The sequence below is a fragment of the Dipteris shenzhenensis genome, chromosome 30, assembly GCF_047967505.1.
Source record: "Dipteris shenzhenensis isolate YYH24624 ecotype China chromosome 30, Dip_SZ_1.0, whole genome shotgun sequence".
Classification (NCBI taxonomy): domain Eukaryota; kingdom Viridiplantae; phylum Streptophyta; class Polypodiopsida; order Gleicheniales; family Dipteridaceae; genus Dipteris; species Dipteris shenzhenensis.
The window spans coordinates 45,074,700-45,089,331 of record NC_141625.1 but is presented as its reverse complement, the minus strand read 5'-3'; the positions used below and the strand labels follow the sequence as shown (position 1 = coordinate 45,089,331).

The following is a 14,632-nucleotide window of genomic DNA, read 5'->3' as shown; positions in this document are numbered from 1 at the left end:
GTCACAATCAATCCAGTTGCTGCGTTTCAATGTTGTTTGGGATTTTGCAGAAAGGATCATCAGTTGCTACAAGAAATCCGTCCAATTGCTGCTTTTCGATCGCACTTCAAAAGAGGAATCCCTACGTAGATTGATCTGTCGACCTGCTCATATTTCTTGAAGTTTCTAGAATGTGTCTCGTAGATGCTGGCATCTGTGTAGCTGCTACTTTTGCCGATGATTCATTTGATTTTCCTCAGCTGATGAAGATTGTGTATTGCCATCTTCCGTCTCGAATAGCCTCACGTCTTCTATCATCTTTAACACATCCGTCATTTTTGGTCTCTGATCCGGTGTGGTTGATACACAAGTCAACGCAATCTGGAGCATCTGTACCATCTCCTCCTCTATGTTTTCATATCTCATCAATTCCACATCGAAAACTTCTGAAGTCCATTCCTCCCTAATGACAGATTGCACCCATCACAGTAAGCCCATTCCTTGCTCGCTGGATGTCAGGGAAGGAGCCTTTCCCGTGAGGAGCTCGAGAAGAAACATGCCAAAACTATATACGTCAATCTTTTGTGTCACCTTGTGGGTCTCAGCTACTTCGGGAGCATTGTATCCAACCATATAGGAGGCGACTGGATTGGAGTTGAAGAGTATAGATAGGTCATAGTCTGAAATGCAAGCGTAGTACTGGCGGTGGAGGAGAACATTGGACGACCTGATATGTCCGTGAACAAATTTGCCACTTGCTCCATGTACTTGGGCAAGCCCTCGTGCATGTGGGGGTTAAAGGTCACTGTGCCTTTACCGCGGTTATGTACAATACTCAAACACATATACAAGTGAATAAAAAAGAAGATTAGGGTGGTTTTGCACCCACCAAAACTTGTGTGGCTCTCTGTTTCTCTCTCTCCGTCTTCCGTTCTTGCTTCCGTTGAGAGCACTCTCAATTGGTATCAGAGCTCGGGTGATTTAGCTGAGCATGCGTGAATGCTTGAAGCTCAACAGCTCTATGGGAGGAAGGAGAAGCTCTGTGGGAAGCTTTGTGGGTGACTTTACTTACATTCGAGTGTGTAGAGACCTTGGAGGAACCTTTGGAAAAGTCACTTTGGTTTTGCAAAGTGGTTTTGAGAGCCCGTTAGTGTTTTTCAAAGAAAAAGTCGTTTTTTGAGCTTTTCCCTGTTCCGTTCGATGACAGAGACTTCGTATTGACTTGTAGAGGCAACTATTGCTTGCTTTTGGTGTCCACTTCACTTCAAGAGCTTGGAAACACCTTCATTCTTGAATCTGGGATCATTTCATTGGATTTCTAACTCACTGTGTTAGTTTCTGCGTTTTTCTGCCCGAGTGTTGGAATTCAAATTTGGAGCAACCATTTGCAGATCTGTCAGTTCCGGTGGACTCAGGAGGTCCTAAAACTTCTATGTTGCTCATCATTCACACTCCGGTGGAGTTTACAAATAGCTTTGTTTCCAAAAACATTTTTCAGTCCGTGCGTTGGACCCAGTGATTGAGACCACGGTTTCCAAAACCGTCTGTCCCATTGCGTTCTAGACGCCCAAAAACCCCTACCTGTCAGTTCTTACGCGATTCGGTGGAGGATTTTCAGAGTTATAGATCTCTGTGTATTCGATTTTGTCTCTCTGTTATTCATTTTTCATTCTAAGGTTTTGAAACCTTAGATTTATGCCACATGGCAGTGGATAAGTGTGGACTCCCATTTCTCACTCATCGGTTGGGATTTTGGAGTTCTGGCAAAAGAGAGATATTTGCGGATTTTCTTGCTGAGTCTGATTATGTAATGGCGCCCATGTTTTGAGGCATCTCAGGTTCTATTTTCAGTAGCGGTCATTATCGTGGGACTATGATTTCTTGAGCATACCTTATGCAGATCACTCTGGTTGCAGTTTGAGCAGTGTGCGCTCATTTGTGGTGTGCATTGGGTTGCAGTGGATGATTTATAGGCCATTTGGATGCATTGCGGTCCTTATCGGATGCACTGATAGGCCCAAATTGCCTTGTGGGATGCTATTTTTATGGACACTTTGCACATGGATGCTATTTTATGCTAAGGGACATCTTTGACACATTGCAAGTGATGCACTGATAGTGTTATGCTCCCTTGGATGAGATATTATTGATGCGTATGCCCATGGACGGTGTTTATGCTTGAGTCATTTGGCACTTATTGGCATTTTGGATTGCCATTGTAGTTGGCATTTTCTTTTGGGCTAGATTTGCTCATATGGATGCATAGTACATGCACATGAGTCAGCTACATCTTTTGATGCTTTTGAGTTTTGGTGATATTTCAGTCTATTGTGGCATACACATTTGGGTGCACTTGGTATTTGGCGTGATTCTCTCTTGCAGGCACTAGCATTTGGGATTTTGCTTTATTTGCATCATGGCATCCTCTTCCATGTCTGAAAAGGAGTTTTTCAGCATTAAAAAGTTTGATGGGACAAACTTTTCTTTGTGGAAAGAATAGACAAGGGATGTGCTTATTCAAAAGAAGCAGATCAAACCCTTGGCAGTGATTGAAGCTAAGCCTGCAAATATGTCTGAGGATGATTGGAATGAGTTGGATGCATTAGCAAAGTCTACTATTAGACTTCATCTTGCAGAGTCAGTTAATTTCACAGTAGTAAATGAGCAGACTACGGAAGATTTGTGGAAGAAACTGTGTGCCACTTATGAAAAGGAAACTGCCTCTAATAAAGTTTACCTCATGAAGAGGTTGTTTGAGCTGCAGATGAAGGAAGGGGTCTCCATTGCTTCTCACTTGAATGAATTCAATATTATTTTCAGCCAGCTTCAGGCTCAGAAGATGAATTTTGATGCGGAGACTAAGGCAATATTTCTCTTATGTTCATTGCCATCCTCATGGGATACCTTCCGTACAGTTGTCAGTAACTCTGCACCTGGTGAAGTACTGAAATTTGATGATGTTGTGGGTAGCTTGTTGGCCGAGGAGACTAGACGGAAGTCTATGGACGGCAACAAGCAGGATGCAGTTTTAAATGTGCAAAGGGGCAGATCACAGTTCAGGGGGAAGTTCCAAGAAAGGGAAGTCTTGTAGCAAATCTAGGGCACGGAACATTGAGTGTTACCACTGTGGCAAGAAGGGCCATATGAAAAAGGATTGCTACAAGCTAAAAAGAGAGCAAAAGGATAAGAAAAATAATGCAAATTGGGGTGCAAATAAAAAGGAAGAGAGTCCAACGGAGGACAAAGGAAAAGTGAAGATCGAGGAGATCAATGCAGTCACACATGATAGTGGCAATGACGTTCTCTTCATGTCTAGTTTATCAGCAGAGTTGCTTACCACTTCAGATGATGCATATTCTCAGGATTGGATTTTGGATTCTGGTGCTTCATTCCATGTTACTTCCCATAGGGAATGGTTCTCCACTTATGACAGTGGAAAGACAGGTTGTGTGCATCTTGGAAATGACTATGCATGTGACATAGTGGGAGTAGGTGACATAAAGTTTTCTTTTGCAAATGGATCTGCATTTATTTTGAAACATGTGAGACATGTGCCTAAGTTGACCAAGAGTCTTATTTCAGTGGGTCAGCTAGATGATGCTGGTTTTCACACCACTTTTGGCTTTCAGAGTTGGAAAATTCAGAAGGGCTCTATGCTTTTGGCCAGGGGTACCAAGTGTGGGACTTTATATCCCTTACATGTATCAGGGGTATTTGATCATGTTGTTGCAATAACCGAGTAGCCAAGCACTTCTTTGTGGCATTGCAGGTTGGGGCACATGAGCCAGAATGGAATGAAACTATTATGCCATTCGGGTTATGTACCGCATTTGAGTTTCTCTGATTTTGAATTTTGTGAGCACTGTCTCTATGGGAAGCAGACTAAATCAGCCCATAAAAGAAGGGGAAAGAAAGTTTGAAAAGCTTGATTTGGTGCAGTCAGACGTATGTGGTCCCATGCCTACACGGACATTAGGCGGGGCTGAATACTATGTGACATTCATTGATGATGCAACTAGGAAAGTGTGGGCTTATGCTATAGCTCGGAAGAGTGATGTGTTCCACGTATTTCAAAAATGATTGGCCTTGGTTGAGAATCAGTTAGGTAGAACGCTTAAATGCCTACGGACTGACAATGGTGGAGAGTATCTCTCTCATGACTTTCAGCATTTCTGTGATACACGTGGGATTAAGAGGGAGCTCACATCCCCTCGTACTCCAGAGCAAAATCCAGTTGCAAAAAAGATGAATCGTGTCATTCAAGAAAGGTTGCAATGCATGCTTTCCAATGCAAGTCTTTCTGGTGGTTTTTGGGTTGAGGCAATGAAGACTGCAGTGCATGTGATCAATAGATCACCTAGTAAAGTTTGGATGGTGGTATTCCTAAAGAGGCATGGAGTGGCAAGAAGCCCTCTTACTCTCATTTGTGTATATTTGGGTGTGAGGCATATGCACATGTGCCAAAAGAGCTTCGAAAGAAAGGTTGCAATGCATGCTTTCCAATGCAAGTCTTTCTGGTGGTTTTTGGGTTGAGGCAATGAAGACTGCAGTGCATGTGATCAATAGATCACCTAGTAAAGTTTGGATGGTGGTATTCCTAAAGAGGCATGGAGTGGCAAGAAGCCCTCTTACTCTCATTTGTGTATATTTGGGTGTGAGGCATATGCACATGTGCCAAAAGAGCTTCGAAAGAAGCTAGATCCTAAGTCTAGGAAATGCATCTTTCTACGTTATGGTTAAAGTGGAGAGATGGGCTATCGTCTCTGGGATCCAGAAGCAAAGAAGATCATACGCAGCCATGATGCAGTCTTTAATGAGAAGAAGATGCATAAGGCACCCATGAGGGATGTGGAAATGAGGTGGGGATTTGCATGAGGAAATTTACATGGTGCAGCTGGAAGGCTTTGAAGAAAAGGGCAAAGAGCATTTAGTTTGCAAGCTAAAGAAGAGTCTCTACGGTCTTAAGCAAGCGCCTAGAGAATGGTATCAGAAGTTTGATGCTTTCACTCGGTCCCAGGGTTTTAGAAGGAGTGAAATTGATCACTGCCTCTACACTAAAAGGGCTAAGGATAATAGCCTGATAATCCTGGCACTATATGTGGATGATATGATATTGGCTAGCAAGAATACTTATGAGCTAGATGCATTAAAGGCCAAGTTGCATGAGGCCTTTGATATGAAGGATTTGGGACTTGCAGGTCATATTCTTGGTATGCGCATCACGCGTGATTGGAGTAGGAAACTCCTTTGGCTTTCACAAAAAGAGTATGTTACAAAAGTATTGCAGCGTTTCAATATGGAGGGGGGGAAGGCAGTGAGTACTCCATTGCCTCCATATGTGAAACTGAGTCACACAGATAGTCCTAAATCAGATGAGGAGAGGGGCATGATGGCCAAGGTTCCTTATGCATCAACAGTTGGGAGTCTTATGTATGCTATGATAGCTACTAGACCAGACATTGCATTTGCAGTGGGAGTTGTTAGCTGGTATATGGCTAATCCAGGAAAGAGGCATTGGGAGGTAGTTAAGTGCATCATGAGGTACATGAAGGGTACCAAGGAGATGTGCATCTACTTTGGTAGAGGAGACATGCTGGTACTTGGGTACACAGATTCAGACTATGTAGGGCATGTGGATAGTAGGAGATCCACTTCTGGTTATGTGTTCACCTCTGCAGGTGGTGTAGTATCATGGATGTCTCGCGCACAGAAGTGCATTGCTTTGTCTACCACAGAGGCTGAGTATGTTGCAGCCACATAGGATTGCAAGGAGGCTATATGGCTTGATCAGCTAGTGGGAGATTTGGGGATTTATACAGGTATACCGACATTGCATAGTGATTCCATGAGTGCTATTCAGCTAGCACGAAATCTGGTCTTTCATGCAAAGACCAAACACATTGAGGTCAAGTACCATTTCATCAGGGAGGTACTTGAGGACAAGCGCATAGAGCTTGTCAAGGTTCATACAGATGATAACCCTGCAGATATGCTGACGAAGAGTCTACCTAGTCAGCGGTTTGAGTATTGTCGTGTATTGATGGGTATTGGATAGTATGCTCACTGGTTGTTCTCCCTTAAAGACACATTGTCCTTTAAGTGGGAGGTTGTGGGGGTTAAAGGTCACTGTGCCTTTACCCCGGCTATGTACAATACTCAAACACATATATAAATGAATGAAAAAGAAGATTAGGGTGGTCCTACACCCACCAAAACTTGTGTGGCTCTCTGTTTCTCTCTCTCCCTCTTTTGCTCTTGCTTCCGTTGAGAGCACTCTTAGTGCGCCAGTGATGGCATATTTCAGTCGCGTCTCCCAACTTAAGGCAGGCCCTGCAGAGGTCTTGCTGCCTGAAGCATGGACGTCACAGCACCAATCCTTTGATCATTATCAACATCAAATAGAACAGATTCATCTAGCTATCGCTAAGACAAAAGATGGGAGAACAGATAGGCATACACTTTATTAATCAGGGACGTAAAAACCCTCACCATGTAGAGCAACAGCGACGCTCCCAACCGGTAAATACTCGAGAACTAGGAGCTTTTCCTCTTCCGAGTAATAGTACGTGTGCAAAGGAACCAGATTTTTGTGTAAAAGTCTTTCTATTGTTTCCATGTGCTGTTCAAATTCTTTGCGTCCGACATTCACGTCCTTGAGGCGCTTCACTACCACTGTAGAACCATCTTCGAGGACAGCCTTGTAAGATGTCACGAAACTACCCTTTCCCAAAACCTCCGCGAGGCTCGCAAGAGATCTTTGAGATCGAAAGTATGCCCACCACCCGAAAAGAATACAAGTTTGTTATGCTCAGGCTCCTGCGCCGAGCTGTATTCGTCCTTAGAATCGTCTGCTGCTTTTTTGAATGGCCTGGGCCGAGCTGGCTTTGATGCCTTCTCTGCAGAAGATGAGCTGGAGCTATGCTTCCTCAAGTAGTAAAAAAGACAGTAGGCTCCAATCACTAAGAGTAGAGCAGGATCTCCCACAACTATAAGCACAATCTTTAGTGTGCTGAACCTTGACCGCGCCTTGACAAGTTTGACTGGGGACGTAGAGGGTGGACCGGCGGGCGGAGGCGGTGGGCTGGGGCAAGAGGGGAGTGGAGGACCACAGAGACCCGCATTGCCGGAGAATGTAGAGCTCAAAAAGTGTTGTAGTGTCGGAGGAATGCTTCCACTAAGACTGTTATTTTCCAAGTTTAGCTGCGCAAGGTTGCCATGACTATCGATGGCTGCTGGAATGCTTTCGCTTAACGAATTATTTTGAAGCAGTAATATCTTAAGATGGTCGAGGAGGGATTGAGGAATGTCACCTGTGAAGCAGTTGAAGGAGAGGTCGATCACTTTGAGGCTGAGGGTGCTAGTGCAGTTGAAATGAAGGAGCGATCCGGTAAAGAGGTTTCCCTGAAGGAAGAGACTTCTGAGTTGATTGGAAGAGGCGAGATCAGAGGGAAGAGTGCTCGAAAGCCGGTTGGGATCTGAGGCTCAGGACTCAGAGCTGAGGAAGCAAGCCTGGCAACATTGGCAAGTTGACTGCTCCCCTTCGCACCCATCCCCCTATCATCGTCCAAAAGGGAATTGCAATGCCATGCACAATCTTGAAAACTATTTCTTAGTTACTGAAAGTATTGAAAGCTTGTACAACTTTAATTGTTTTTCAAGCCAACAGCAACTTGAGCTCCTCCTCCAAAACGGAGGCAGGTGAACCAAAAGCTTCATTCTCCCTGTAATGTGAGTATGCAGGTGGCCGTCAAAAGATTGCAGTCTGAGTGTGAGCACCGTGTAGAACTTGAACGTACAAAGTACACTGCTTTGAAAGAGCAACACAATGTTGTAGGGAAGTGACTGGCAACAGCAAATGAAGCATTGGTAGAATTGGAGAAATAGTTTTGTACTTACAAAACTGAGCACTGGAAGACCTCAGAAGAAGAATTGTTTGGTCAGGTTATGCTTTTGAAGCAGTAGTATATTGATCTCCAGAGAAGATCTGAACTAGTGATACGAGCAAAGAATGACTACAAGACTCAGGTGCATCTCTCAACTGCATGAAACAAACTGAAACTTGGAGCTGGCCTCATAAGGATGTGATGAATTGCATCATGATATGCATTTCATGGTTTTCTTGTGTTGATGAATTTGACGTTAGCTTTCTGCTTTATGAAGGTGTGGAAGATGGCCAAGGAGCTTGCTAAACTTCATCAACAACTTGAACATGACAAGGCAAATCGTCATGCTCAGGATCGTGGGCAGGTTGCTTTACAATCACTCATTGAAGCACAAGAAAGGAAAAGCAATGAGGAAAGGTTCGAGTTACACTAGTTAAAAGACCAATTGGAGCGTTTACAGATGATGGAACAAACAGAAGTAGCTGCTACAATTGCTACTGCATTGGCTACAGTTGCACCAGTGACTCGAAATGTCCCTGAGGCACAGAGGGAAGAAAAGAATCCTAGCCCCTCCCTAGGCCATCTCCTTCCTGCTCTTCGTGGTGGTGCAAAGAAGTTTGGTTCCATAGGGAATGGCTTGGATGAAGCTACCCAGGTAGATTTAAGTATGGAGGATGCATTCTTGAGTGATAATCAGAAAGCATGGACTTTCATTCATGAGACAAGAAAGGGATGGATTAGACAACTGGTTGGCAGAAGAGTTAACTGCTAATGATCTGTTAAATCATCAATCCAGGACACCTCCATGGGAGGTAGGTCATAAACAATGTTCACATCTTCGAGCTTCAGTTGTGTTTGTTTCTTGGCTTTGTTGTCGTCTTTCTTGGTAGCTTTATCCGTATCCTTGCCACCTTTCCCCATTTCGTTTGATAGATAGACCCATGTTCGGTGTAGGTCCTAGTCTTACTGTAGGAGCAGGAGAGGGAGCAGGAGCAGGACCATGTACCCCCTCCATGATGGGAGGAACCCCCAGGGGGTTGAGGGTAAGCGGAGAAGGAGAGGCTGCTGGCGAGGCTAGGCGGGGAGGGAGGGAGCTGCAAGTGGAGGGGTTGGGGTGGAGTAGAAGTGGGGGAGAGGAGGCGGCGAGCGGGGTTGCAGTCCCTACAGCTTGCAGCTTTCTGAGTTTCAAAATTCAGAAATCAAGAGGCTTACAAAACAGAGAGAAGACTTGTTACACACTGGAGTTTATATAGAAGAGGACATGATAATTAAAGGGATAGATCAAGAGATTCAACGGTTGCAGAGTGTAGATATTAAGAAGATCTTTAGCTAGTATAGCAAATGTTTTGTACAATAAGTTATATTTTCGAACATTACCAGAAGGTATTTGTAAAGACCTTGCTTTAGTGCAAACTACAAGTATTAAATTCGTTCCATGCACTTGGAAATTATAACTTTTCTAGGCACATGCTTGGGGTAGGCATACACTAAAAAAAAGTGCTGTGTGTCAACCTTTCTGCAGTGCCATGTACAATCTTTCTATGGCATTGGCTTTGCTCGGAGAGAGCTAAAACTTGGGGAGAAAAATGAGAGGGAGATTTAATTCAATAAGTCCGTTCCCTTGTACAATTGTACAAAAGGTGCCTAAGGACTCTTGCATCATTTGAAGAATCAAGCTGGCTGCTTCCTGAATTTGCAAAAAGCCTATGTTCCTATGCCTGGGGGGAGGCGTGAAATGTGTATTGACACCAGCTTGCTGTTTGCTTATTACCACTCCCTCTATCCATGATGGTAGATTGCTAATCTCGAGATCCATGATGGTAGACGTTAAAAAATGTGTGTAGATCATGTAGCTAATGTTCGTTACTTGCAAACCCAACACTGTGTGGGAAGCATTTTTTCTGTTTTTTCTCTTTCGATATGTTGTTTCTGTGTAGTAAGTTTATTCTGAGGTTGAAACAGCGTTTGTTGTACTACGCTTGTGCCGTCTCTGACTAGACTGTATCAAGAAGAACTTTCTCCGATTTTCAATTCACCTTGTTCCAAGCCCATGCTAGTGTGCATTTCATGGGAACTTTGCTTTGTATTCTATACAAAATGAAATTAAAGTAATGTACTATTCCAAGAACAAGAGTAATAAAGAATGAGCTCTATCCAGTTGGTCTCCTGCAACAAAGTGACACCTCCATATGTTGCCATGTTGAAAGAATCAAAACACAAGTCCCTAGGGCACTGAGTCTGATCTGGTCTCCATTGCTAGGTGATGCGAGATAAATATTTTTGACAATGAAAGGGAAACGAAAAGAATGAGGGTATAGCAACTCAACCAACACAAATTGCTACCACGAACCAGTGGAAACCATGCAGCCTATAATCTACCAGAGAGCTTGTTCACGATGGTGATGTTGGTCGGAAGCTTGGCAGCACTGCTAACACGTTGTCACAATCAGTCCAGTTGCTGCGTTTCAATGTTGTTTGGGATTTCACAGAAAGGTTCATCAGTTGCTACAAGAAATCCGTCCAATTGCTGCTTTTCGATCGCACGTCAAAAGAGGAATCCCTGCGTAGACTGATCTGTCAAGCTGATCATGTAGCTAATGTTCGTTACTTGCAAACCCATTATTGTGTGGGAAGCATTTTTTCTGTTTTTTCTCTTTCGATATGTTGTTTCTGTGTAGTAAGTTTATTTTGAGGTTGAAACAGCGTTTGTTGTACTACGCTTGTGCCGTCTCCGACTAGACTGCATCAAGAAGAACTTTCTCCGATTTTCAATTCACCTTGTTCCAAGCCCGTGCTAGTGTGCATTGCATGGGAACTTTGCTTTGTATTCTATACAAAATGAAATTAAAGTAATGTACTATTCCAAGAACAAGAATAATAAAGAATGAGCTCTATCCAGCTGGTCTCCTGCAAGAAAGTGACACCTCCAATTGTTGCCACGTTGAAAGAATCAAAACACAAGTCCCTAGGGCACTGAGTCTGATCTGGTCTCCATTGCTAGGTGATGCGAGATAAATATTTTTGACAATGAAAGGGAAACGAAAAGAATGAGGGTATAGCAACACAACCAACACAAATTGCTACCACGAACCAGTGGAAACCATGCAGCCTATAATCTACCAGAGAGTTTGTTCACGACGGTGATGCTAGTCGGAAGCTTGGCAGCACTGCTAACACGTTGTCACAATCAGTCCAGTTGCTGCGTTTCAATGTTGTTTGGGATTTCACAGAAAGGATCATCAGGTGCTACAAGAAATCCGTCCAATTGCTGCTTTTCGATCGCACTTCAAAGAGGAATCCCTACGTAGACTGATCTGTCGAGCTGCTCATATTTCCCGAAGTTTCTGGAATGTGTCCCGCAGACGCTGGCATCCCTGCAGCTGCTACTTCTGCCGATGATTCATTTGATTTTTCCTCAGCTGATGAAGATTGTGTATTGCCATCTTCCGTCTCGAATTGCCTCACGTCTTCTATCATCTTTAACACATCCGTCATTTTTGGTCTCTCATCCGGTGCGGTTGATACACAAGTCAAGGCAATCTGGAGCATCTGTACCATCTCCTCCTCTATGTTTTCATATCTCATCAGCTCCACATCGAAAACTTCTGAAGTCCATTCCTCCCTGACGACAGATTGCACCCATCGCGGTAAGTCCATTCCTTGCTCGCTGGATGTCTGGGAAGGAGCCTTTCCCGTGAGGAGCTCGAGAAGAAACACGCCAAAACTATATACGTCAGACTTCTGCGTCACCTTGCGGGTCTCAACTACTTCGGGAGCGCTGTATCCAACCGTACGGGAGGCGGCTGGATTGGAGTTGAAGAGTATAGATAGGCCGTAGTCTGAAATGCAAGCGTCGTACTGGCGGTGGAGCAGAACATTGGACGACCTGATATGTCCGTGAACAAATTTGCCACTTGCTCCGTGTACTTGGGCAAGCCCTCGTGCGGCAGCGGTGGCAATTTTCAGTCGCGTCTCCCAGCTTAAGGCAGGCCCTGCAGAGGTCTTGCTGCCTGAAGCATGGACGTCACAGCACCAATCCGTTGATCATTATCAACGTCAAATAGAACAGATTCATCTAGCTATCGCTAAGATGAAAGATGGGAGAACAGGTACGCATACACTTTATTGGACTATGAATTTCACGCTAATCACGGACGTAAAAACCCTCACCATGTAGAGCAGCAGCGACGCTCCCAACCGGTAAATACTCGAGAACTAGGAGCTTTTCCTCTTTCGAGTAATAGTACGCGCGCAAAGGAACCAGATTTTTGTGTAAAAGTCTTCCGATTGCTTGCATGTGCTGTTCAAATTCTTTGCGTCCGACATTCACGTCCTTGAGGCGCTTCACTACCACTGTAGAACCATCTTCGAGGACAGCCTTGTAAGATGTCCCGAAACTGCCCTTTCCCAAAACCTCCGCGGAGGCTCGCAAGAGATCTTCGAGATCGAAAGTATGCCCACCACCCGAAAAGAATACAAGTTTGTTATGCTCAGGCTCCTGCGCCGAGCTGTATTCGTCCTTAGAATCGTCTGCTGCTTTTTTGAATGGCCTGGGCCGGGCTGGCTTTGACGCCTTCTCTGCAGAAGATGAGCTGGAGCTGTGCTTCCTCAAGTAGTAAAAAAGACAGCACGCTCCGATCACTACGAGTAGAGCAGCGTCTCCCACAACTATAAGCACAATCTTTAGTGTGCTGAACCTTGACCGCGCCTTGACAGGTTTGACTGGGGACGTAGAGGGTGGACCGGCGGGCAGAGGCGGTGGGCTGGGGCAAGAGGGGAGTGGAGGACCACAGAGATCCGCATTGCCGGCGAATGCAGAGCTCGGAAAGTGTTGCAGTGTCGGAGGAATGCTTCCACTAAGACTGTTATTTTCCAAGTTTAGCTGCGCAAGGTTGCCACGACTATCGATGGCTGCTGGAATGCTTCCGCTTAACGAATTATTTTGAAGCAGTAATATCTTAAGACGGTCGAGGGTACCGAGGGATTGAGGAATGTCACCTGTGAAGCGGTTGAAGGAGAGGTCGATGACTTTGAGGCTGGGGGTGCTAGTGCCGTTGAAATGAAGGAGCGATCCGGTAAAGAGGTTTCCCTGAAGGAAGAGACTTCTGAGCTGATTGGAAGAGGCGAGATCGGAGGGAAGAGTGCCCGAAAGCCGGTTGGATCTGAGGCTCAGGACTCGGAGCTGAGGAAGCAGGCCGAGAGTTCCAGGAGGGATAGTTCCACTCAATCCAGTACCGGGGAGCTTGACACTCTGAACGCTTGTGCGAGCGTCATCACAAAAGACGCCCATCCAAGTGCAAGGGCTGGTATTGTTGGTCCAATTCATGACACGGGGAGCGCGATCGAGGCCATGGAGGAAGCTAAGGAGAGCGGCAGAGTCGGAGGTGAGGTCGGCAGCTGCGGGGAGGCCATTGAAGGAGGAGGAGGAAGAAGCAACGAGGAGGAGGAGGAGGAGGAGGAATGTCATGCCCGCGTAGAATAAGAAATCTCCAATACGTGTTGGGTGGGTGGAAGAAAGGAGGTGGCTACAAGGTGAGGCCACCACCCTGAGAGAGTACCGAATTTGTTTGTTGGCAATACCAGGACAAGCATTGGAGCTCAAGCTGATGATGCGCGGAGGAGGACCAAGGAAGCAGCCATGGTGATGAGAGTTCCAGAAAGCAAGGTGCTGCTAGTACTAGAAACACAACGGAACAGCGATGATATTGATCGACGGAGATCGTGAATAGTGGTCAATGGAAAGACAGCAACGGTATCATCTTACGTTGGTGAATGAGCTCGTGAGCGGTTCATATTTCGTGTCCAACCTTCAGTTTTTTTAAATTATGTATCCGTTTATTTTCACCACCCCCGCTCTCTCATTATTAGCGTTGTCCAACTGGCTTATTATTATGTTGGGAAACGGCCCCGTTCGCTAACTGTACCTTTATTAACGCAACAAGGCCGAGGTATATTTGATTCTGGCCGGCAACCGCCAAACCTCTCTCTATCCAACCACACCTCCACATTTGGCTGGCACTCGTCTTCTACTGCTGCTCTTTATTTGGGGTCCTCGGAACTCCCCTCAGCCGACGACGCCTGGTTGAGGAGCGCATGCCATGTGGAAACAAGGCAAGCCACCTCTTGAAATTGGTGACGCTGTTCCCTATATTTCTCAAAGTTATCAATCCTCATTAGTTTACCTCAGCCTAGGTACATATGAAAGCTACTCAATTCTCGATTCCTTTATTTCCACTTGAATCTTATTAGTTTACTTCCAACTGGAAATCTTCTCACCATCTACTATGAAGGCTTTTGTCTCACACACTCATTCCAACGAAAACATTTTCACTTCACAAGTTATACACTAGCTAGCTCTCACTTACATGAGTTTAGAATTCAACACATAAATTTTTGTGGGCTCTCACTTACACGAGTTTATGACTCCACACAAAAAATTTCAAGTGCAATGAACCCAAGAAAGATGTAAACAAAAAGCCTGAAGGCAAATCACTATGTAAAAAACCATAAAACACATGCAAGAAAAAGAAAGCGCACATTTAAAATAGCCCTATTTTAAAAAAATTACGTTTCTTAACATAATTTTTAACCCCCATTTCGTGCATATATGTACATGTCCTAATTCAAAGTCTCCAACTATGACATGTACATACCATACATATATTAGATAAGTATTGTTTCAGCCCCCTCTCCATAAATGGCCTGTAAGTCCCTCAAATTAAAAATTCCCCTTCCATGAATGAACTGACTACCTTGCATGTTTACAAAGT

The 14,632-nt window shown here is 44.7% G+C and overlaps 1 protein-coding gene and 2 pseudogenes across 1 annotated transcript; 1 reads left to right on the top strand and 2 right to left on the bottom strand.

Annotated features, from left to right (window-relative positions):
- Positions 1-204: 204 nt before the first annotated feature.
- LOC147882204 (putative inactive receptor kinase At5g58300 pseudogene) lies at positions 205-7,540 on the bottom strand (annotated as a pseudogene).
- Positions 7,541-7,713: 173 nt separating this feature from the next.
- On the top strand, positions 7,714-9,263 carry LOC147882203 (uncharacterized; annotated as a pseudogene).
- Positions 9,264-10,907: 1,644 nt separating this feature from the next.
- LOC147882202 (putative inactive receptor kinase At2g26730) lies at positions 10,908-13,505 on the bottom strand. Its single transcript, XM_087401387.1, has 2 exons — positions 12,033-13,505; positions 10,908-11,872 (listed from the first exon to the last, which is right to left on the bottom strand). The coding sequence occupies exons 1-2, from the start codon at positions 13,327-13,329 to the stop codon at positions 11,163-11,165; spliced, it is 2,007 nt and encodes a 668-aa protein (XP_087257513.1). The 5' UTR covers positions 13,330-13,505; the 3' UTR covers positions 10,908-11,162.
- Positions 13,506-14,632: the final 1,127 nt, after the last annotated feature.

Coding starts and splice junctions, on each gene's coding strand:
- LOC147882202 (XM_087401387.1), bottom strand. CDS start 13,329: ATGACATTCCTCCTCCTCCTCCTCCTCCTCGTTGCTTCTTCCTCCTCC. Junction 11,873..12,032: donor CGTCGCTGCTGCTCTACATG/GTGAGGGTTTTT, acceptor TCCATGCTTCAG/GCAGCAAGACCTCTGCAGGG.